The 26,331-nt window shown below is 35.4% G+C and overlaps 1 protein-coding gene across 9 annotated transcripts in view; it reads left to right on the top strand.

Moving 5' to 3' along the window:
• Positions 1-3,213: 3,213 nt before the first annotated feature.
• LOC114292544 (bifunctional protein FolD 1, mitochondrial-like) overlaps positions 3,214-26,331 on the top strand; it is a 45,098-nt gene continuing 21,980 nt past the window's right edge. For 7 of the 9 annotated variants that reach the window (XR_003639747.2, XR_003639749.2, XR_014337898.1 and 4 more), the window contains exons 1-3: positions 3,214-3,447; positions 9,782-10,096; positions 15,162-15,478. Coding sequence is in view for 5 of the 9 variants with exons in the window: in XM_028236525.2 (XP_028092326.1) it covers positions 9,907-10,096; positions 15,162-15,478 (507 nt within the window). In the remaining 4 variants the exon portion in view is untranslated. The remainder of the gene's footprint in view (positions 3,448-9,781; positions 10,097-15,161; positions 15,479-26,331) is intronic. The other 2 variants (XM_082882960.1, XR_014337899.1) reach the window with 2 other exon arrangements.

The raw sequence follows: 26,331 nt of genomic DNA, 5'->3' as shown, positions 1-26,331 counted from the left end.
AAAATCTTTTTAATTCCATCTTATCTAAAATTTCTCTTTTCTTCAAATTTTGACCCCTCCCCCAAAAAAAAAAAATTCTAATGTTTCATCTTTTTAAATTTTCATAAAATTCAATTTTTTTTATCAGTAAAAAATCATTTAAAGAAAGCCAAATGGCACTTGCAAAGCCCATCCAACAAAAAAGATTACACGAAACATACAAAAGATATTACAAGAAGGACGAAGGAGAAAAAAAAAATGAAAATATCTAGTTCAATAACTCATGTTCGTGTTCATACTACTACGCAGAGCTGATCATAAGAGTTTAGCAATAGAACATGTCTGCGACGAAATTCAAATTTGATAAGTTGTCAATTTGATAAAAAAAAAAAAAATTACTCTTCTTCAATTTGATGAACATTTTCTGAAAGAATTTGAGATAATTTTTTGAACATCTTTAATTTAAATTTAAATTTACTAATAGAAAATGTGAAGGATTAGAGATGCTTAGACTAAAAGTATGATCACCCATTACAATTCATACTCATTCCAATTAACGAAATAGATTACAAATAATACTGGTTGGGTCTTTCGATCATAAAAGGTGAGGTTGGGGTTTTTCATTATCAAAACAAATAAAAAAAAAGTTACAATAAAAAATCAAACAACACAATATGGGAAATCAATTGCCTATTTTTTGAGACCATGACTAAATAGGGATTGGAATATATGAAAATCTAAAATTGCAAACAAAACAGCTCACATAAAAAATTTCAAGAAACTAATTGTATCAAACATGTACTATGGCTCAAAACATGATACTTTGAATTCCATGTTTGCGGAACTTGACAAAGAAGTTGAGGAATTGGGCAGAACTTGAGGAAGAAGGATAAAGAAATCCATGCTTGCGGAATCATTTGCAGCTTGTGTCACAAACCCAATACAGTGCCTCTCAACACGAGTTCACCTCCACAACTTGCGAATGTGGTGCTGAATGGGCAACGTTCTCTCTCTCTCTCTCTCTCTCTCTCTCTCTCTCTATATATATATATATATATTTTGTCGAATATGTGGAGTATTGTTCTTGGAAATCTAAAAGGTGTAGCAGAGAGGGTAGGTAAAAGAATAGGCCCACTAGGGTTTGTTAGATTTTTATTTTATTTTAATTATAAAATATATAAAAAAGTTTTTGTCAAGTTAACAGAGTTAAGTTTTGTTTGAATATTAGGCCACGTGGTGAGTGGAGACGCACGAGACAGAAAGTCGGGACAACAAATTGGTACAAGCAAAAAAGAACTATTTGAATGCGTGTTGGCCACAATTAATATACTACTCGAAACTAACAAATTTAACAAACTATTTAACACTTTTTTTTTTTTTTGAACTGGCTGTTTAACACATTTACTGAAGCAATAAAGGGTGAATATTAGCTAGAATCTAATCTAATAACCTCCTTAAAGGGTGAATATTAGCTAGAATTTAATCTAACAACCTCCTCAATCTATTTATGAGGGAAAATATTGCAATGTGCGAGGGGTGGTTCTATAATATTCCTTCGTCGCAAACAGACCTTTTATTTGATTTTCGCTTCGATGCTTGAAACAAGAAACACTTTAATCGGGAGTGCCAGAATTAGCACTTTGACAGTTAAGTCAAGTTTTGTATAAGAGGGAATGAGTAAGATATGTCAGGAATAAAGTTTTGTTGGTTGATAGTACATACCTCTCTTCTTCTATTTACCTTCTTTAAGTAGAGGTTTGGTGTAAATGTTTCCTATGTGATTTGATCTTTCCTTTATCATCATCACAAAGTCAAGGCCTATGCTCCTATAAACCCCTTGGAAAGGGGCAACCTGGGCCCATTCTTTTACTGGATATGGATGTTTGCCGCTCTTGCCAGTGTCACTTATTCGGCATATAATTTGATCGGCAAACAAGATGCTCAGCATTTGAACTTCTATAATCTAATGAGCCTGGTTGGGTTTGGGCCTAGATATGCTTTGTTTGTTGAATGTGCAATTTTTATACTCAGATCACACGATTGACTATCTTTGGAGGATTGGACAACGGTTGGCCAATTATGACGAGGCATTGGCCACATGACCAAGCCGAACAATTGAGTTGGATCTTGGATCTAAGGTTAGCACGACATTACATGATCTTGGCAGTCTTAAAGAGAAGCAAGTTCATTCAATATGGTTACTCGATCTTTGATTAATCAGAATGATATTCTTAGCCTAATTACCAGGCTAAGAGTTGCGTTATTTTATTTGAACTTTGGAGATAAAATTGTTAAATGATAAGTATTATTCTTTAAGAGATGGACTCCTAATAGGATTTTACAAAGTGGAATTAGAATCCTATTAGGAGTCTACTTTGTGGAATATATAAAAGTTTAGAGGCAAACCCTAAGGAGGTAATGCAATTTTATTCACAGAATACTTGAGAGCTTTTCCATATTGGTTTTAAGAATTGACTTAAGCATCAAAGGGGTTTTTTGGCACACATCTGCTTAGATGGCTCACCGATGTTGTTTTACAGAAAGAATGACATTCAAGTTTGATCATAATGAGTATGTATGACGAATACTTCGTGCCCATATAACCATCTATATCTCAAAACAAACATGGCCAAAGTCCGAGTCAATGTTCGGATCCTTTACCGTCCAAATCTTAAAATAATATTGAATGTGACGGTGACGCCATCTTTCTTGGTGTCACCAACCAATAAAACTGCAAAAGACTTAATGAACAAATCTTGTCTCTCACTAAACTAAATTGTTGTGGTCTGTACCACAAATAAAGATTGCGTATTGGATAATAATACAGCTACGTAATATTTACTCTCAATTTAAACATAGGAGTTTTCGTAGAGTTATTTAAAACGACATGGTTTTGGATAATGAAAAAGATTAAAAAAATATTATTTACACGAAAATTTCTTAAATTATAAAAGTATAAAAATAAATTCTTAAACTATTAAGAAATAATAGTTTGTCCTTTAAATTATAAAAACATATAAATGCACGTAAATTATAAAACACATACAAATTGGACTGTTAACGAAAATAGTCAAAATAAAACACAACTAAAAATTTAGAAATCTATTAGTATATTTTTATAATTTGCGAGAGTAAAATAATAATTGTTAACAATTTTAAAATTTATTTATATACTTTTATAATTTATGAGTTAAAATAATAATTTATGTGCATAAATAAATAAATAAATAAAACGTTGGCGAATGGATGAACAGCAGTTGTTCAAAAAAAAATAGATGAACAGCAGAACCAAAAAAGAGAGACGGCAGAACTAACGAAGAGAGAGGAACGACCACTGGCGTCCTCCGCCCTCTGACGCCGTCCTTCACCGGCGTTGCCGAAGAGAGAGAAGACGAAAGAGGAACAAGGCGAAGAGAGAGACGGCCATAGCCATCGGCCGGAGCTCATGCACGCCCTCGATTGAACCAGGTTTGTTCTCCAAACTTTGTATTGAAAGAACGAAAGCAGGTTGAGAATTTGAATTTTAGATTGAAAAGTTAGGGTTTTGATTGAGAAGCTAGATTTTAAATTGAAAAACTAGGGCTTTGGTTTGGGGCTTTAAAAAATTAAAGGTTTTCGTTGTGCATGTTAGTGGTTCTCCATTGAAGATATAAATGGCTTTAAGGCCCCGTTTGTTTTGGGGTTAAATATATGGGAGGGGATTAGGATGGAGGTGAGGTTATTTAGTATTGTGTTTGTTTGTAGAGTTGGAGAGGGGATTAGGATGCAAGAGGTGATATAGATGGAGGTTGGAAGGGGTATTGAGATGGAGGAGGTGGAGATGATATTAGAAAAATAGTGAGGGGATTATAATTTTTTTTATTTTTTTATATTGGGATTTTTTAAAAATATTAATGTTTAATTTTTTATTTGTCTTATTATTTTATATAAAAATAATTTAACAATACCTACACTAACAACTATTATCAAAACAAACACAATTTTACTTAATTCCCTCACTATCAATTCTCTCACTATAAATCCCATCTATTCTACCTCTGAAAACAAATGGGGCCTAATAGTTGGCAGCAAAGAATAGGGATGGGTTGGATTAGGGTTTAGCTTCTTATTGTTGATGGATTTATCTGTTACCAAAAAAAAAAAAAAAGCTTTGTTGCTGATGGATTTAGTTTCATATTGTTGTTGATAAATTTATTTTATGGTTCCATTATATGATTGCAATTTTGTAGAGATGGAGTATTTGATCATTTATATGTAGATGCTTAAATCAAGACACTTTTAACAGCCCTTTTTGCTACTAGGCATGTCCGATGCAGCTTAGTTTCAAATGGTACTGAAAAAAAAAATTGAATTAAATCTTAGTTTGAAACAAAACTAGAAAAAAATAAAACAAAAAAATCCAACGAATAACTATTCATTTGTGTGAAGTTCATAGCATTTTTTGTTGCATTTACATGTGATGTATTGAGATATTCTTTGTTAAAAGGGCAGAAGTAATATTTTTTAAGTACATTGTTGGTGGGGTGATATCTTTGCTTTCTACTTCTTATATAGGGTGAATTTTCTTTCTTGTCTAGTGACTAAAGTAATTTTTTTTCTATTTTATTTTTTTATTTTTATAATTTAGGAAGAAAAACAAAAAAATATCAGACATACCTTGGCCTTGTTTGGTTTGTCTCTTGAGAGACAATTTTTGAGAAAAAATTTCAAAAACAATCGTGCTACATCCATTGAATATGAGTACGCCCAAATTGCCTGAATTAGGTGGCTGGGGTTGTGCCAAGCTGAGTCCCACTTGCCCCAAAAGTGGGTTTGTTTCACGTGCAAGCCAAAAACCCAACCACTCCTCTCTGCCCTCTCCTCTTTGAAGTGGGTTTGTACTCTTCTTTCTCTGCCCTTTTCTCTGTCATGCAGTCCTCTCTTTCTCTCTCTCTCCTCGCCAATGCAAAACACAACCAAGATCATTTTTTCGAGTTGTACACTGCCAAATTACAGGTTCATCAACCCCTTTATCAAGAGCCCAAAACACTTCAATTATCCATTGGAAAAAAAATGAAGAAGAGAGAATTTGGAATTTGGGTGTATTTTCTTGAAAAATTAAGGGATTGGATATGAAATTAACACTCACTTCAATTCCAATCTCTCTGATACTTTCTTGTTTTTTTACTCCAAAGAGCACAGCCCATTGGCTTTGTTTGCACAAATACTCATTTCTTTTTTGCAATCTAAAAGACCCAAGAGTGGGAGATCATTTTCTTCATCATCTTCATATTCACGCACTTCATGGATTTCAGATCTGGTTTTTTATCTTTTTATTTTATTTTATTTTATTTTATTTTATTTTATTTTTTTTATTTTTTGCTGGTGTTTGGATAAGGGTCACCAGAGGTCACTGTAGTTGGTTGCTTTTTGCCGCTTGTTTCCTAGCCCACCACGTCTTCTTTCTTCTTCTTCCCTATCTTCTTCCTCCTCTTCACCACGTCCAACTTAGAATTTTTTATTATTTATTTTATTTTATTTTATTTTATTTTTTTGTGCCGGTGGGTGGAGGGAAGCGGAGGGTGGAGAAAGTCGTGGTGGGTCAGGTGGGGGGTTGTTCGGGAGTGTTGTAGGGTTCGCTGGATTTTGCTGGAGTTGGTCGATTCTCACTTATTTGCTTTGCTTTTTTTTATTTTTTATTTTTTATTTTAAATTTCCTGGTTTTGTTTGGGAGAGAGAGGATGGCTGAGGAGAGAGGTTTTGCTTTGACGAAGCTACCAATTTGTTTGAGAGAGAAATTGCTACCTAAGAAAGAGAGAGGGTTCGCGTTGCCATTTGAGAAAGAGAGGAGAGAGGATCGTTTGAAGCAAAGAGAGGGAAGACAAACGCGTGGAACTTTTTTTCGGTTTAGAGTTGCCACGTAATTCGGGCTGATTCGGACAGTCTATTTTGTATGGATCAAATGTTTCTCTTTCAAAAATTTGTTTGGTTGAAAATTTTTGAAAAAAAAATTCAAAATCACTTTCCTCTTTATTATACATCAATCAATTACTTTTTCTTTCTTCTCTCCTCTCACCTCTCACATCCTACACATCAATCAATCACTTTTTCTCTCACACCCATTTATTCAACTGCAATAAAAAAAAAAAAAGATCATCCTAAACTCCAAAACTATTTTAAAAATATACAATCAAACAATTTTTCAAATTTTGTAAACTCTTTTCATAAAATTATTTTACAAATACAAACCAAACATGGCCCTTATTTTTGCATAAGTGGTCCACGATTAGGGATGGCCATTTAATTGAATCTGCGGGGCTTGTCCATACCCGCCCAAATGGCATGAATTTTACCCGATCTGACACTTATGAAGGGCAGGGCTAGATTATATTTTGATCACCCATAATGGGGGCGGGGCAGGGCGGGGTGGAGGCGGGGGCGGGGGCGGGGGCGGGTATCGCTTCCCCCGATCCAAACCCGACTCGATATAATTAATAATATATATATATATATATATATAATATAATTAGATATAAGAAAGGAATACTAAAAGTCTATAATTCTGTTTAAATATAAATAAATAATAATTCTAAAAATCTCACTGTTTATATATATGGAAACAAGAAAAATTATTTAGTGTGCTAAGGATTTAAATGGAACTTAACAATGTTGAGGACTTGGGCGATTGTGGTTGGAAGCCTAGAGTTGACATGACATTTGATGCAAAATAAGGGATGGGTAGGCTTTAACATTAGAAGGGGCTATCTTAGCAAGTGAAAGGAGGGGCATATTAGTTCAGGGTATTTGTTTGCAATAATGAGGGGTTTCTGACTATTGAAACAAGCGAGATCCGTTAATTAAAAATCCTAGGCAAGAAGTGAGGATTGGCTGTGAAGCCCGACTTAACATTAAGTGGGATAAGCATATGAGAAGATATATTGTTAGCAATTTTGTTGAGAAACACAACCATCCCCTTGTACCACCAAAATGTGCCCATATGTTACCATCTAAAAGGAAGATATCTACTTCACATGCAGCTGAAGTAGAACTAGCCGAACAATCTAGAATCTGTCTTAGCGCGTCATTTGAGCTCATAGGTAGGGAAGCTGGTGGAAGGGAGTCGTTTGGGTTCACAAAACTGTTTCAGAACCAGGAGGCAAAAAAAGTTCAGCATATGAGGAGGCAGATAGCGTGTTACAAATCTTTCTTGAAAAAATATTAGAGAATCCGTCTTTGTTTTACTCTGTCCAATTAGATAATGAGGAGCAAATTACTAACATATTTTGGGTCGATACTGAGATGATCATGGATTACAAACAATTTGGTGATGCAATTACTTTTGACACCACTTACAAGTTAAATAGTGAGCATAGACCATTTGCTTCTTTCGTTGGATTTAACCATCACTGAGAAGCACTTGTATTTGTCGCAACTTTAATGTATGATGAGACCGCCAATTATTTTATATGGCTTTTTAGAACATTCTTGGAGGCAATGTCAAACAAGGTTCCAAAGACAATTTTTACCGATCAAGATGGTACAATGGCCAAGGCCATACCCATTGTGAAACCTGGCACAATCCACCGTATTGCATGTGGCATTTTATGCAAAATGCATTAAGGCACATAAATTGCATCTTCAAGGTTAAGGGAATCAATGATGTTTTTTCAAAATTTATGTATGACATTTAGGATGAAGATGAGTTTATGTTAGCGTGGGAGGAAATGCTTGACAAGTATGAAATGTGTGATAATCATTGGTTGAAGTTGACATTTGGGGTAAAAGAAAATGGGGTTGGCCATATGTTAGGTCACCATGGGGCTAAGAAGCACGGACTTCTAAAAAGGTGGTTTGTCGATGTCGTGTTGGTGTCAAACACCGACACTCGTCGAACACTTTCCCGACACGTGTTCGACAATCATCCAAATGTGTCCTATTTTTTTAAATAGAATTTAGACGCGGACACTTTTTGGACACTTGGAGGACACACGCGTCCATTGTTTAAACACACGTGTCTATTGATTAGACACACAAAACTAATTATAAGTACGAATAAAATAACTTAGAATACGATGATAAAAGAAAAATAATGTCAATTTGTAGAAATTAATGTTATATTGCATTTATATATTGTCTTGGAGGGATATATTCTTATATATGACAAGTGATATATTCATATATATGACATATAATAAATATATAAAATTATATATTTTGTGTGTGTCCCTTACGTGTCGTGTTCTGTATTTTTTGAAAATTGTCGTGTCAACATATCCATGTCGTGTTTGTGTCTGTGCTTCTTAGCCGTGGGATGCGGGCATGAGTAGCACACAACTTAGTGAATGCTTTAATTCTTTCTTAAAGGATTACATTTGATTTGACCATAATTTAATGCGAAAAATCATTTAACATAATGCCCAAAACAAGAGTAAATTTTTAATAACTGAACATCATATTTACATAAATATAGGCTAGCCAAAAAAAAAACATACTTTTTGTTCTTTTGCTTACCAAATTATGTTTGAGTTACATGCTTAAGCTGCAAAAAAATAAAAACGAAATATATAACACAATCTAACAAAACAAGATAACCAGTGGAGTGATGAGGTCTGAAGGAGAACTCGAGGGTGATTCTTTTTCTCAATTGAGGAGAACGATGCGAAACATGGCATAAAAATTTTATTTATAATTTTTTATTTATGTTTATTTAATTCTATTGATAGTTTAATCAGTATATAATATTTGTTGGTAGTAATTATGATCTTAGTATATTTAGTTCCTTATTAGACTAAGTTTCCAAATAATTATTGGATCTAATTTCCTATTTTGGGTTAGGGTTTTTAGCCTATATATTAGGATTTTGCATTGTAACAGTTAGTTTTGAATTAAAGAATATTGAGAATTAGGCTATGGCCTATTATGTTAGGGCTGTGGCCCTCTTCTCCCTCTTGTCTCCGTTTCTCTTCTTCTTTCTCTGAAGCGTTGTACATCACATAATTTTCGATGTGGGAGCTAGTAGGTTATAGTCTCATTCATATTCATGTAATACCCCAAGGAAAAAAATAAAAAATAATTACCCTGGTTGCATGTTGTTTTTCTCCCCAATTAGATGGCCTTGGCTTGGGTGGTCTTGGTCTTGCTCAAACATTTATCTCTGGCTTATAGTAGGGCATTGCAATCGTATACTACCATTGTGGATGATTAACACCAAATTGCTTTGCCCCTTTTAGTCATTTTTTTCGTTGTTCCTTTGAAGACTTTCTAATTGTTCTAGGGGCTTAACTGAATTTGGTCATTTTTAGGAGAAATATGATTTGGTGCTTGTTGGTATAATCTACTATGGTTGTGGATTGATTAACACTAAATTGATTTGCCCCTTTTAGTCATTTTTCTCATTGTTCCTTTGAAGACATTCTAATTGTTCTAGGGGCTTAACTGAATTTGGTCACTTTTAGGAGAAATATGATTTGGAGCTTATTGGTATAATCACCCTGCTTTTTGTGATAAGTATTGTTCATCATTTGTAACTTTGCCTGATTTCTGGCTGGATTCTCATTCATTTTTCATGTTGACTTGCAATTCCTGCATGATAAGATAAACACCAGGATTGTGGAAAGAATGGTGCTCAGGTTTGATATTTTGATTTTAATAGTGGAGGTTGTTTTTATTATGATATTTTGGTCATTACTGTTGCTTGATAGCATTTTGTTTCTATAAATCTGTTTCATTTTCCTCTGTGAAAATTTTCTAGTTTGATTTCTGTTTGAGTGCAAAATTTATGATACACTGATGCATCATTATGGCTCCATTTTTATTACTGAAGATACGTGAGTGGGAGATAGAGTTGGAAAAAGATAGAAAAAGAGAATGAAAGCAATATAGTGGCTGGAGGAGGAAAGAAAGAAGAAGAGGAAAAAAGTGACGGTGGTGAACAGAACAGCACAAAGCATGGCAGTTGTATGGCATAAATGGTTAAGGAAGAGCATCCTATCACCATTTAGCTCAAGGGCATTCAGTACCTTGAAGAGTAACCCCAGTCAACAAATCATAAAGTCTCCTCCTCTTCTTTCCCATGACGTACCTGATGTATGGACTTCAAACTCCATGCATTGTGATCCTCCATCTATAGGAGAATGCTGTAAGTATGTTTGCCTATTTGCTTTATTTATTTATTTTTAACTTACTGGCTTTCGCTATTTTTCATGGCTGGGATATTTAGGGATTATAATGGTGTATGGAAGGGCGTTGGGGGTTCTTTAAATAGGAGAGATGGACAATTTTTGGGTTGTTATGGGTGCCGTGAACGGTACTCTAGAACAATGCTTTTGCTAGTTTGGGTTGTTTAGATGCACACTAGGGTATAAGAAATAAAGGAAAAGGCTTATGCTTGTACTCTTCAAGAGGTGTTGCCACTTGTTTCCATCAACTATTTGATACTTCCTTGAATGGAACACCACTTAGCTTGTATTTGGAAGGATGTTGCTATGGGGAAGAACAGTTAGAATGATAAAATGTATTTTTTTTTTCAAATTTATTTTATTTTTTGTTTATTTTTTATTTTTTACGTGAAGAATCGTAGGAAATTTTTTAAAAATTTCATGTAAAAAAAAGGGAAAGGGAAGTAGAAGCAAGTGAATTTAATGTTGTTAGAATATATGTTAGGATGGGGATTTCCTTAGGACAGAACTGGTCGTGTCTTGTATTAGCTTATAGGAGTGTTTGTAAGTGTGTTTGTATTGATTGGAGACTAGTTTGTGATTGATGCAAAGTCTTCACTCTGTTGTTTTTGAATTTGTGACTTTTTTGATGTTTTTAAATTGATAAAAAAAATTTGGAAAATCAAAAAATAGGAGCCTGCTTGACACCTCTCCTAATAAAGAGCTCGGGCATGCTGGAGACATGCATGGATCCACGAGTTCCACTCATTTTTACCCTGATGCGCTCGACCAGGGTATTGTTTGCAAAGATTCAGATAATTGCGCCCCTAGTATGTGCTCGACAGAGAGCTTGAGCATGCTAGCTTGCCCTTTATGCACTTGCTCAGGAAGCGAGTGGGAAACTCGGCAAAATATAGAGGGTTCCACTAGAAAGGCCACTCGAGCACGTATGCTGAAATTTGATCACTCTGTTTCTTGATTTGGCTTGGACTCTCATGCATATAAGAACACACATGGATATAAGAACATTCTTTTGTGTGATTACGGTGAGAGACACATGAGATGCAACGAATTTTGCACTCTTGAGAGTTTGAAAACCTAGTTTGTCAGTGTTTTGAGTGAATCCCATCATTAGCTCGATCAAGGTTTGTTCAAGGTTGAGTGTTTATGCATAAAGACTCTCACATCATATTGTTATCCTTCAATCATTGTCTGCTGGTAATGGAAAGGTCAGAGTGCAGAGATTGGAGCAAGGAGCTTGGTAGAGCACTATAGGATCAGAGGTGGTTGATTATGTCTGGGTCACTTGTGGTGAAGATGAAGTGGAGGAGCGTTTGTGAAAGACTTTTGAGTTAAGTGAACCAGGTTAAGGGTTGTAAACGTACTACATTTATTTTCTTAGCAAATCAGAAGTTATCCATAAATATAATTAGTAAAGCAAAAAAAATTAAATAAATTCACCAAAAGGAAAATTCTTCATAGCGACTTAAAACTAGTATAAAAATTAGTATATATATATACTGGATCATGTTTTAAAGAAACAAAAATACTGAAAATCATTTTGAATCTCACTAAATATGATTTTGAAATAAAAATATGTGTATCGGTATGTTTTCCTAAAGTTGTGCAAAGAATTAAAAAATTCACGGTTCTGGTTGCCGCTATCATTACGCTACGACTGTTACATCCTGCAATCGCGTCAACGTTACTGTTACCATTATGATAACCGCAACCGCAACCATTATTTAAAACCGTTATATAACTGCAACCGTTATATATTTTGTAATTTATGTTCCTATGGTGGATTTTGTGGTCGTGGTTTTTGACATTGGGTAGAGTTCTCGAGGTTTCCATGTAAATTCTCTGTCTCCATCTTTTGCATACGTGTGTGGATCGTATGATCAAAATCATTTCTGATTGGTTAAAATTGGCTTTATAATTATGCTAATTTTTTGGTGATTGGAATTTTAGGTTTTGTCTATATTCACCTATGCCATATAGAGTAGGCACAAACAATCACCAACTCCACAATTTTAAATGTGATAGGTATAGTACTGACTTTCATTGGTTCTTTGACGGATATACCATGACATTATATGCTATCAAAAACCACTGTTCGTATGATGGTGGTACTGGCTGTTCATTTTGGCCTGGGAACTAAAATTCTCTTTGTATTATGGGCTTATGATAACTTTATTTGAAAATTCCAAAAATGGCGAAGTAGATGCGAATGACCCCTTGAATTCCACTTGGAAATCAGACAAGGAACTTAAGGGCAGATGTTCATCATCCTCAAATGATTGCCTATTCTTTTCTAAATACTGTGAAGATAATGAAAATCAAGGTGATCCTCCACTCAACCCCAGTTGACCTTCTTGGATTGACTTGTTGCTAGCATTTCCTTAGCTAACAAATAATCAAGGTATAAACTAATGAACCATATATTGTAGGTACTATGTTATAGGGGAGTGTGGGAGGAGTTGCTCTATAGTTTGTATGCTCTTTTATGCATGGACAAGAATTGCGCAACTGTTTTACCAAAATTTGTTTTGTTATAATTTTACATAATGCAATGACTTGAGCAAAAAAAGTCATCGTATGAGCATCTTTTGTACCCACACAATTCTTTTAAGGGAACCTATCACTTATGAAGCACAGGTACTCCAAAAATAGTTTTGTATGAGTACCAGGTACTAAGGCCAAGTTTGGCATGATTGAAAAAAGATAAAAAGTCAAAAAGTCACTATCCTATTTAAGTCACATCATCTTATTAAGTCACATCACCTCTCTAACACATCACTTCAAACCCAACCCAAACCCAACCCATATTTCATGAAAAGTCAAAAAGTGCACTTATTTAGTCTTCCCAAACTAGGCCTAAGTGCGGGTACGCGTACTGATATGGCTGCATATGTATTGGGTACGCTGAATACATATTGAGTACGGCAGATATGTTTGCGTATGTCGTGGGTACGCCTTTGGTATGCCGTGGGTACGTTCTTGGTACGTTTTGGGTACGTCGGGTGAAAAATTGCATTTTTAACAATATTAAAGGTACTGGAGCAGATTTCTTGTGGGTTAGGAAGCACGGGTGCGGGTGTGGGTGCTGGTGCGGGTGCGGATACGAGGTACGGGGTGTGCCGATACGGCAAATTCTTAAAAAAGAAAGGTACAAGTACAGGTACGGGTACGGCTGGGGTACGTCAATTTTTTATAATTTATAGCTAAATATCTGATATCTAATTTTTGAACAATAATATGATATCTAATTTTTTTTTTATTGTCTAAAATTGGATGCAAAAGAGAGCAATACCATGAGTCATGGGTAAAGGGTGTTGGAAACAAATTACCTAATGATTTTCGAAGTTGAAGGAAGAATAATAAAGGCTGAAACTAATTCTAGCAGTTGCCAAAAAAAAATACATATGTAAAATAAAATATATAAAAAAAAGATCGAAAAAGAGGGAGAAGGAAAGAAGAAGGACAATCGAAGAAGAAGAGGAAGAATCGAGGAAGAATAGATCGAAAAAGAGAGAGAAGGAAAGAAGAGGGAGAATCGACGAAGAAGAAAACGGAGAATCGAAGAAAAATATATTGAGTGCCTACCTTAGCTTGCTGCGAATAATAGCCTGCTTGCTGCGAAAAATCGAACCAGAGCCTTGAGAGAGTCGTCTGCTGCTAGTTGCATAAAAGTGTAACATAAAAAAAATTTGTTTATGTTTTATTATTACAAAATAATCCCTAAATTTATAACTTTTTCTTAATTACCCACAAACTATGAAGCATCGGTACTTCGAAAATATTGCCGTACTCGTACCGGGTACTTACTAGGTACTGGTACTACCGATAGGACTGCATGTGTACCAGGTATTCAAAATACGTAACTTGTAGATTTTATACATTCTTTGACATGGGTACTTCATGGGTACATCAAGCTATGGGACATTGGTAGGGATACGTTTAATTTATTAGAGAGTTCTTATTTACTTGAAATTGCAAATCTTTTATTTGATTTGCCAGAGATGAAAGATGTATTATTCAATGATGAAGTTGATGGAAGTGAAAACAAAAATTTCAAGTTTTTAAATTTTGCTTAGCTTGCTTTTGGAATGAAACTTTGTTTTGTAAGTTCTCCTATTTAATGGCATTAAAATAGCTTATAGACTTTGCTTTGGTATAGGTATTATTGAACTATGGTTTCTCATTTGGTTTTGTAATTTTTCCGTTTAGTTTTGGTATTGAATTTTGATTTGTAGATTGAATCTCAAACTATAAATTATAAAAAATAAAAAATTTATTGATGTACTCCAGTCATACCTGTACCTATATCCTATTTTTTTTTTGGTTGCTGTATCGGCATACCCGTATCGTACTTGTACCCGCACCCGTGCTTCATAGGTTGACACTCATATCGAATCATATGAATCGATCGTGAATTGTACGATTCTAACAACCACACTAAGAGATGGTGGTCAACAATTTATCATGGTATTGGAGCATATAGTAAATCCTTTGTTTGAACCTCATTGCCTTCCCAATAATTATTATACTTTCTTGTGTTTGACCCATTTATGGAGAAGAGTTTAGTCACATGTGAAAGGGTGTGCTGAGGATATAAATAATAGAGTTACCCTTGTTGAGGACATAAATAATAAAATTACTACTTTCTCTAACAACTTAAGCTTTAGATGAGATGGTGGTCAATGATTTTATCAACATTGAGCAACCCAGCTTGCATGTGGTTATAAGATCTACCTTCCCTAACTTGATGCAAAGCTTTGTTGTACTTTAGATTACACTGCCACAATGCTTAATTATTCTCACAAGGAACCTTGCCAACTTGGACTTTTATTACTAAATAACTTTTTGTTTTTGAGATATGACCTTGGCCATGTTCACATGTTGCTGAAGTATTGATTTTCTTCCATTTCTAATTCTGCATATGTTTGTTTTGAATTTTCTGTTGTTTCTGGTTCCATCCCACCACTTTGTTATTCTCCATTGTGGTTGATTTTTTTATTTTTTTTTCTTTTGGGTTCAACACAGACAATGAACGAAGAGCTAGAGTAATTGATGGGAAGTCGATGGCTGCGAAAATTATAGCAGGAATAGGTGGTGAAGTAATCAGAATGCAGGAGTCCATTGGGAAAGTGCCTGGCCTGGCTGTAATTTTGGTGGGTGAAAGGAAGGACTCTGAAACCTATGTCCGTAACAAAAGAAAAGCTTGCGAAGAAGCTGGAATCAACTTTGTGATGACCAAACTGCTCAATAATTGTACAGAAGATGAAGTTTGTGAGGCTTTGTTGAGGTATAACGAGAATCCCTCAGTTCATGGTATTCTCGTGCAGCTTCCTCTGCCACATGTAATTTCTCAAACTTTTTATAATTCAACTTTTAACTCTCTACTTATCTGAAACTGAAGAATGTGAGTTTTCTGAACCTTTGGAAATTCTTTTATTATAAAAAGCTGTTGAATCAAATTATCGTAACTTACACAGGCATGGTACACAACCACGACACAACATGAAAACAAGAATTATGTCAAATTCCAAAACTATTAGGACATGGGCATGGTAAGGACTTAGTCCGATACATATAACATTATGTATGTGTAAATATACCTTTGCTTGACATACAAATACAACCCAAACATGTAAATTTTCTTAAACAATTACTTTATGACTAGGCAATCGTGTGTTACTGGATTGTTATATTATGTATATTACTATAGCTCTCTTATTGTCATTTTGTCTTTACAATATTATTCATCTCTTGCATTAAAAAGTGTTTGTTCAATGCTTTATGCGTGCTGGTATATGAAGTATGGATACAGATATGATATGAATACAACAATATAACAAATCTAAAAAAAGGGCAAATTACAAATACACTTCCTGAGATTTATTTAGGGCTCGTTTGGGAACGGAGGGTTTGGGCTTTTTTGGCTAAAATAGCCACAAAAAAACAAAATAGGCTTTTTAGCCCAATAAGACAAAATATCACATCCAATCCATAATCATTACATTTTTTCTCACAAAAAAGCCAAAAGCCCTTCCCAAACGAGGCTTTTTAGCCCTAGGCTAAAATAGCCAAAAAGCTAAAAAGTCAACGCACTTCCCAAACGATCCCTTAATATACGGATTGCCCCATGTAGCTTTGGAAATTAATCTCGTCTCTTCAAGTCTCTAATTGCATAACAAATGACTCATTTTATTAATAAATCATCAATTCAATTAATAGTCTTTAATAATATTGGAAATATATTTCAATTAACAATTTATGCAATTTTATTGTTGTATAGGAGAGTAGTTAGGAATTTTATTTTCTTTGTTATAATTCTGTTAAATAAAAAATTCTAACAAGGGACTATAGGGGCAATCCGTATTATAAGTAAATCTCAGGAGGTGTATTTATAATTTACCCTCCCCCCCCCCCCCCCCCAAAAAAAAAAAAGAAAAAAGGATACAGGTATGTTTAGGATATGTTGAATATATATATAATTTTTAATAGGGATAATTACAAAAAAAGCCCTAGGGTTTGAGTCTTGTAACAAAATAAAGCTTGAGTTTTAAATTTTGTCAATATAAACCCCAATCTTTTGATTTGTTTTCAATTTAAACCATTCGCCTATTTTTGTTAAGTAAAATTGAAAGGAAAAAAAGTATTTGAGTCATTAAACTCAACGTAGGGATATATAAAATATCTAAAATATCATTTTTTATGGAGTTTAATGACTAATTTTTTTTTTTTTTGGTTGATTTTGCTTGATGGAAATAGGCAAATAGTTTAGATTGAAAACAAATCAAAAGTTTAGGGTTTAATTTGACAAAATAAAAAACTCAGGGTTTAATATGTTATAAGGGTCAAATCCTAAGTGTTTATTTATTTTATTTTTTTGTAATTTCTCCCTTGTAGTATTATATTATGGGAAATGCTAAAAACAACTCTTAGGGTTGTAGTGTTGAAAAATGTGTAAAAAGTATATTAAAATGTGCAAGTGTTTTAGGATATGTGAGAAGTGTATTAAGATTATAAATATTTTGACATTTTGTGTTTCTTTTTAGCATGGGTCATTTTTTGATAAATTCTCTTTCTAAGTGTTTTATTCCATCTAACCCATATTCTTTTTTAGTATTCCGTCAAGTCCTGTTTAATGTAATAGGACCAAATCACCCTTTTTAATTTTTTGCACATGTTTCTATTTTGAAACTAATACACAATAAAAAGAAACAGCAGTCCCTTATTTTATGGAAAAAAATCTCTCATTCCTTCTAAAGAAAAAATCTTTCCCTCATTCCATGTAAAAAATCTATCCCTCATTGTAAGGAGAATCGCTCTCTCATTCTATGGAGAAAATCTTAAATTATAAACTTTGAACCTTTTTATAATGTGAAAATTTTAAAAATAGGGCAGCAAAACAGCTGAATGAAAATCAAAATATAATGTGAATGTTCACAGTAAATAACAAATATACAACTAACTTTTGAAAAAACAAAGCACATACTAAAGTATAATGTGAATGTTCACAATAAACAACAAATATACAACTAACTTTTGAAAAAACAAAACTCATACCAAAATACAATGTGAATGTTCACAGTTTAAAATTAACATACAACTAGCCTTAAAAAAAATAAACTCATACCAATATGAACATTTACACTGCAACGTGGAAACATAAAAAAATTGAAAAAAAAAGTGAAAATCGATTATTTCAATTGTTTAGTGGTAACAAAAATGATTATTCAACTAACAAGCATAGTAACAAAAACAATAAACATACAATTAACTTTCAAAAAAAATAAAACTTGTATCAAAATACTATGTGAATGTTCACAATTTACAATTAATATACAACTAGTTTTTTTAAAAAATAAACTCATACTTGTGTGAACATTCACACTTTCAAAAAAAATAAAACTTGTACCAAAATACTATGTGAATGTTCACAATTTACAATTAATATACAACTAGTTTTTTTTAAAAATAAACTCATACTTGTGTGAACATTCACACCGCAACATGAAAATATAAAATAAAATTGAAAAAGGTGAAAATCGACAATTTTGATTGTTCAATGGTAACAAAAATGATTGTTTAACCAACAAACATAGTAACAAAAACAACAAACATACAACTAACTTTCGAAAAGGTTTTAAAAAAAAATTCATACCAAAATACAATGTGAATGTTAACAATTTACAATTAACATACTACTAAACTTAGAAAAACTAAATTCATACCAATGTGGATATTCACACTGCAACATGAAAACATGAAACAAAACTGAAAGAGAAAAAAAAAAAAAAAACTATTCCAATTGTTTAATAGCAATAAAAAATAATTGTTCAAACAACAAGTATGATAACAAATAACAAATAACCAATAATATGTGAACATTCACATCTTTGCAAAATATATAAATATGTCCATATCTATATTCCAACACTTATTTCTCAGACGTCCAAACAATGTGAAATGTGAACATTCACACGGATTGACAAAAAAATAGAAACAATGGCAGCAATAGAACTAGAAATCCAAAGAAAATCTCAATCGCTAAAAACAAAAAATTATCATCCACATCCTCATCTTCATCATTATCACTATCATTAATAATCCATGCAATTTCACCATTCCACTAATCTAAATCAAACTAGACCCACATTTGAAGAATATGTTTGTAACAAAATTAGCTAGATATAAACAGAGCTTCGACTTACAACAATAGAGAAACGTAGAGTTTCGAACACAAAGCAAACAATGGACGAACACAGAGTTTCGAACACAAAGTGACAATGGAGGAACGCAAAGTTTTACCGCAACAATGGAGGAACATAATATTGTCTAGGGGTGAGCATGGTCCGGATTGGACCGGATTGGGATAAAACCAGGACCAATCCGTTATTTACGGTTCCTAAAAAATTGGAACCAATCCAATCCGTTTAAATCATGGAACCAATCCGAACCAATCCATTTAAATACGGATTGGATCGGTTTAGGACCACGGATTCACATAATTAAATAACAAAAATATATATATAACACTTGAATTTCATAAAAATATAAACATAGCGCTATATTAGTTTCATAATAGCAACATGTTTTTCTATAATAACGACATACTGTTCTAGAATTTAAACAACCATAAGAAAACTGGTTTCACCATAAGTATTTAGACCATTGCAAATTAAAACTTAAAACTAACAAACAAAAGTAATAAAAGAAGATATTATACGATTTTAGGTTTGAGTTTAGATTTTACATAGAATAAGAAAAGATACTATGGGGGAGGATGTATAATAAAAATATAGACTATTTGTATACGGTCCGGATCGGTTCCAATCCGGAACCGTGGGATTCAATCCGGAACCAATCCGTGAACTACGGATTTTTAATTATTCAATCCGGAACCGAACCACGGATTCAAAAAACCAATCCAAACCTATCGGATTGGACTGGACTGGATCGGATTACGGATTTCACGGATTCCTTGCTCAGCCCTAATATTGTCTCACCACCATGTGTAAACTAGAGCTTCAAAACCCTACCAAACAGATAGTTTAAAAACCCTAGCACAATGAAACAATATCACAAACGTGAATGAAACTGATCAAGAGGAAAAACGTGAATAATGGTAACTACCAAAATAGAAAGAGCAACAAAAAAGAAACGTGTATATCCTTTATCTATGTAATATATATCAGCAATAGACATAAGGGTATAATAGTCCAACAAACAATATAAATCAGGAAAAAAGGACCTCAAGGAATAAAAATATAAATACATGAGATTGTTAGAATAGGAATTAAGTTAAAATAGGAAAAACGTGATTATGTGATTGTGTTTCCTTATATTATTTATATTATGTCTATGGCACTCCTTTATCAGTATTATCAATATAAAAGGAAATGAAGTCTACCTCATTTCCTAACTCTTTCTTTTCTCTAAACCTACATGGTATCAGAGCCAAAGCCTTAGCCCCTCTCTCTCTTTCTTCTCTTCCGTTGCCGACAATCCCTTTTAACAGCCCAGTCACTGTAGACTATCACCCAGCCACTGTTGACCTTAACTTAGCCCACCTATAGGCCACCTACACCTCCAACACACTTATCTCAGTTGTCGGTAGTCCTCCTGGACTCTCCGACTGCCTCTTGGACTTAGTCGGCAGCCCCTCTGGTTGTCTAGGGGTCTGTCGGCAGTTCCTCTGGCCTCCTAGGGGTCTGTTGGCAGCTCGTCTGGCCTTATTAGCCCTTGTCGGCAGCCCCTCTGGGCTTGTGGGCTCTCGTTGCGGTCGACTGTTCGTCTCTCCCTGAGTCTTCTGTCGTCTCTCTCTGAGTCTGTAATGTTCTTCATTTAAAAGGTCATAGTTTAAAAAAACTCTAGTGATGTTAAAAAAAAAAATATTGGATTCTTAAGTCTTTATGCTTCTCTAGTTACTGTTGTGCTTGTTCTTCCACCATCTTCCGAGTTTGTGATTGGTCCTAGGTTTGAGGGTTGCTTCGTAGAATTTTCATGGCAGATTTCACTAGTGAGTCAACAACTTCTCAGCCGCTTAAGAGCGAGAGTTCCGTTATCTCTTCTACTATGATAAATAATCTCAACTCTGGCCTTAAAATCACCACCTCTTTATTCAATGGTCAGAACTTTCTAGCGTGGTCGTAGAGTCTGACTATTTTCTTGAAGAGCAGAGGGAAGATGGGGTATGTTGATGGTAGGAGCTAGGATACAGGCACCCAACACTACGGACCCAAGTTTTGATCAGTGGGAGATCACCAATTCCCTCATTATGGGTTGGTTGATACATTCTATGGTCTCGGAGATCGGAGAGGGCTATCTCTCTATGGATATTGTACAGGATATTTGGGAGGCAGTGACTACAACTTACTCCCAGAAGGGGAACTTCTCCTAGGCTTTTGAGTTACGTCTCTCCATTAAAAGGTTTGTACAAGGTAAGATGACTATCTTTCAGTATTTTATCTTCCTTAGCAATGGATGGAAGTGACTTGATCACCTTCAGGATTACAAACCTGTCTGTCCCACTGGTTCTATTGGTTACCAGAAGTTTGTGTCACAAGAGCAGGTCTTTAAGTTCTTGGAAGGCCTAAATGTGAAGTATGATCCAGTGTGGAGCAGAGTACTTGGCATGGATGTGCTTCCTTCTCTCTAGGAAGCCTTTGCTTTTGTGCAGAATGAAGAGAGTTGCTGCTCTGTGATGCTTCCTTCTGCCACTATTGATCGCTTGGCCTTGGTTTCTGCACCCCCTCGCGATGGCAACCGTGTGACCCGTGGTTCTAGTCCTTCCTCTGAGAAGGATAATCTTTTTTGTGACTACTGTCGTCGACCTCGCCACCCACGAGAGATCTGTTGGAAGCTACATGGGACTCCTTCTGGTGGCCGAGGAGACCGTCCTGGTACTCGTGAGGGTAGGTCTAGTTAGTCTTGAGGCCGAGGGGCTAATGTTCGGGCACATCTTTCAGACACTGTTGAGCCACCATCTTCTTCTCCAGTTGTCTCCCCTGCTGCTGATGTTTCGGGGTTATCTACCTCGGATTTTGAGATTGCTCTTCGCCACTTGCTAGATCGTCGAGGCTCCACTTCTACTACAGGTGCATCCTTCTCTTTTTTTGCCAATGCAGGTAACTTGGCTTCCTTCCCATATGCATTGCTCTCTCATACGACTGTATTATGGATTATTGATTCTGGTGCTTCCGACCATATGTCTGGCTCCTCTAATTTATTTTCAGAGTATTACCCCTCCCCAGGTCATGAAAAAGTGCGTATTGCTGATGGTATTATGTTTTCTTTGTTCGGGAAAGGTTTAATTCATGTTATCTCTTCCCTTTCTTTGTCCTCTGTCCTCCATCTTCCAAATTTTGGTGTTAATATTTTATCTTTGAGTCGTATTACCCGTGACTTAAATTGTAGCGTGACATTTTTTTTCTGATCATTGTCTTTTTCAGGACCTCATCACGAGGAAGAGGATTGGCAGTGGTAGAGAGGAACATGGTCTCTATATTCTAGATTAGACCGACAAGCTGGCTCATTCATCTATTTAGTTACCATCCACCAAGGCAGACATTTGGCTGTGGCACCGTCGCTTAGGACATCCTTGTTTTTTATTACTTAAGCATTTATTTCCTTCTGTTTTTGAGAAAAAAAGTGTCAAATTTTCAATGTGAGTCTTGTCAACTTGGAAAACAACACAGAGCTTCTTTTGCTCCTTCTATTAATAAAAGTTTCGGTCCATTTTCTTCAATTCATTCTGATGTATGGGGTCCATCCCGTTTTGGCTTTAACTGGTCAAAAATGGTTTGTTACCTTTATAGATGATTGTTCCCGGGCCACTTGGGTCTATTTGATGAAAGCTAAGAGTGAGGTATTTTTTGTGTTTCAAAAATTTCATAAAATGGTTTGTACTCAGTTTGGGGCGGTTGTTAAAATTTTATGTTCTGATAATGGGGGGGAATATATTGACTCTAGTCTTGCCACTTACTTTGCCACTCATGGCATTATTCACAAGACTTCATGCACTAATACCCCTCAACAAAATGGTGTTGCAGAACGCAAAAACCGCCATCTCCTTGATGTTGCCCGTTGTCTATCCTTTGAGATGCGGGTTCCTCAATCCTATTGGGGGGAAGCAGTTCTCATTGCCGCGTATTTGATTAATCGTCTTCCTACCAAAGTCCTTCAGAAACAAACACCTCTTCAAGTTCTGTTTGAGTCGACCTCTTCCGGGTTTTACATTTCTCTTAAGACTTTTGGCTGTGTTGTCTATAATCATTCGCCCACTCGTGGTAAATTAGATCCTAGGTCCCTTAAGTGTGTTTTTTTAGGTTAGTCTGCCACCAAAAGGAGTTATAAGTGTTATCATCTTCCCACTCGCAAATGGTTTGTCTCCATGGATGTCATTTTCTTTGAGTCTCTGCCTTACTTTCCGACCTCCCCGGTATCACAGTCATCCCTTCAGGGGGAGCTTTGGCGTGAAGAGATTCCTGTTCCACTTCTGTAGATGGAGGATGATGAGCCAGCAGCTATTGAGGAAAAGGAAGCAGACAAAGGTTATATCAGGGACAAGGCCAGACAATAAGTCACCTGGATGTAAGAGACTACTTTCCTTCCTCTACTGCCAACTTCTTCTCTAGATGAGTGTCCAGAGTCAAACCCCTCTATTGAGAATTCAGGTAATTCTGATTCTAGTGCTCCTATTCCTGATGTTTCAGATCTTGATGTTCTCATTGCTAATAGGAAAGGGGTTAGGTCACGTGCTCAGCATCCTATTACTAATCATGTCTTTATTCTAATCTGTCTTTGTCATATAAAGCTTTTCTCTCTAAAGTGTCTTCTGTGAGTCTACCTACCAATTTTCAGGATGCTCCCTCTATTCCTGAATGGAAGCATGCCATGATGGAAGAGATGAGAGCTCTCAGCAAGAGTGGCACTTGGGAGTTAGTGGAGTTACCTAGAGGCAAAAGTCCAGTTGGGTGTAAGTGGGTGTACACAATAAAACACAAAGAAGATGGTTCCATAGAACGGTACAAAGTAAAGACTGGTTGCTAAGGGCTTCACTTAGATTTATGGAGTGGATTACCAGGAGACATTCGCACCGGTTTCTAAGATGAATTCTGTGAGAATCTTACTCTCTTGCTGCAAATTTGGTTTGGACACTTCATCAGTTTGATGTGAAGAATGCCTTCCTTCATGGAGATCTAGCAGAAGAGGTCTATATGGATATCCCTCTTGGTTTGGCGGATGCTAAGTCCAACGGTAAGTATGTAGGCTCCGAAAGTCACTTTATGGACTATAGCAGTCTCCTAGGGCTTGGTTCGAAAGGTTTACTCAAGCTATGCTGAAATATGGGTTCAAGCAAAGTCAAGCTAATCACACCTTGTTTGTGAAGTACTCCTCACATGGTAAGACCACAGCTCTTATTGTCTATGTTGATGATATTGTTCTGACAGGAGATGATGTGGAGGAGATTCCTCGTTTGAAAGACTACTTAGCCAAGGAGTTTGAAATCAAAGACTTAGGCTATTTCAAGTATTTTTTGGGCATTGTAGTAGCACGGTTCAAGGGTGGCATCTTCATATGCCAGAGGAAGTATGTACTTGACCTACTAAAGAAAACTGGAATGTTTGGAGGTAGACCATGTGATACACCTCTAGAACCGGGCCAGAAACTGAGTGAGGATCAAGAGGAAGATCCAGTGGACAGGGGGAGATACCAGAGACTAGTGAGAAAGCTCATATACTTATCCCACTCACGTCCAGACATTGTCATTGTCGTGAATATTGTGAGTCAGTTTATGCATGCTTCGAGAACTTCCCACTTAAAGGTAGTTATGAGAATCTTGCGATACGTGAAAGCTTCTCCTGAAAAGGGTCTCTATTTTTCAAAATATGGCCATCTCAGTGTGGAGACGTTTACTGATGCAGATTGGGCTGGATCCGTCACCGACAGACGATCAACTTCCAGATATTGCACATTTGTTGGTGGCAATTTAGTCACATGGCGAAGTAAGAAACAAAATGTGGTTGCTAGATCTAGTGTTGAGGCAGAATTCAGGGCTATGACTCAGGGTGTATGTGAATTACTATGGATTGAACTATTGTTGGAAGACTTAGGAATCCATCAGAATGACTCCATGCGACTATACTGTGACAACAAGGCCACAATTAACATAGCTCATAATCCAGTTCAACATGATAGAACTAAGCATGTGGAAATTGCTAGGCACTTCATCAAGGAAAAACTCACTAGTTGTATCATATATATTCCATTTGTGAAGACTGGAGACCAACTGACCGATATTCTCACCAAGAGGCTAGGGAGCAAACCATTTCATGGCATTTTTAACAAGCTGGGAATGAGATATTTTCGCGCCAGCTTGAGGGGGAGTGTTAGAATAGGAATTAAGTTTAAATAGGAAAAACGTGATTGTGTGATTGTGTTTCCTTATAGTATGCCTATGGCACTCCTGTAATTACTCAGTATTATCAATATAAAAGAGAATGAAGTCTACCTCATTCCCTAACTTTTTCTTTTCTTTAAACCTACAAGAATTAACTAGGTTATAATTTTCCTTGATGGACTTATTGGGTTAGAACATCTTTAAATGGGGTTTATCAATAAAAAATCCTTTTAACATCCCTTAGGGCTATCATTACCACGACCCTTATATTACACAGAAGTTCACTAATAGTGATAAATCATTCTTTGGGAAATATGGATATTAGTTTAAGAGCCAATAGTCCATTTACTTTTTCAGTGGATGCGTTAATTTGATAAAATCTACAAAAAGTAGAATTGTACTTTACAAACCAAACCAAACCGAACAAATCCTTAAGTCCTATCAAATGGGATCGGTTACATGAATCCTTCTTCTCCACTCAACTCTATCAAAGGCCATTGTGTTAGTCAAATTAAGGAGATTCATATCTCTATTTATTACACTAGTCCACTTCAATTTAGGTCTGTCTCTTCCTCTAACACTTCCATCTACCGTCACTGCATTGCATCTCTTCACTACTGCCTCTGTTGGTCTCCGTTGTATATGACCAAATCATCTCAATTTATTCTTTCTCAACTTATTTTCTATCGGCACTACTACCCATTCTTGAAGATACTCCTTCCTAACTCTGTTTATTTTAGTCTTGCCACACATTTACCTTAGCATCCTTATCTTAACAACACTTATGTTATCTATATGTTGTTTCTTAATTGCCCAACATTCCGTCCTATATAACGTCGCTGATCTAATAGCTATTTTATAGAAATTTCCTTTCAGTCTAGTGGGTACTCGTTTATCGCATAGTATCCCAGATACACTTCTTCACTTAAGCCACCTCGTCTTAATTCTACAGACTACATTCGCTCCAATCTCCCTAGCCGTTGTGATAATCGATCTTAAATAACGAAAATGTTCACTCTCAAGTAATTCTTGGTTCTCAATCTTTACTTCTCCTCTACTTCCATTGTTATTGCTACTAAAATTATACTCCATGTACTCTGTGTTAGTTCTGTTTACCTGAATCCTTAGATTCAATTAGTTCTCTCTAAGTCTCTAATTTAGTGTTCACTCCTTATCTAGTCTCATTCTTTAACACTATATCATCTGCAAAACACATAAACCATGGCACATCATCCTAAATATTTCTCATCAACTCATCCATAACTAAAGTAAAAAGATAAGTACTTAATGTTGATCCTTCGT

Source organism: Camellia sinensis, chromosome 8, assembly GCF_055761805.1.
Source record: "Camellia sinensis isolate YWXY chromosome 8, ASM5576180v1, whole genome shotgun sequence".
Classification (NCBI taxonomy): Eukaryota; Viridiplantae; Streptophyta; class Magnoliopsida; order Ericales; family Theaceae; genus Camellia; species Camellia sinensis.
Note: the sequence above shows the minus strand (reverse complement) of the source record. Positions and strands in the feature narration are given on the sequence as shown.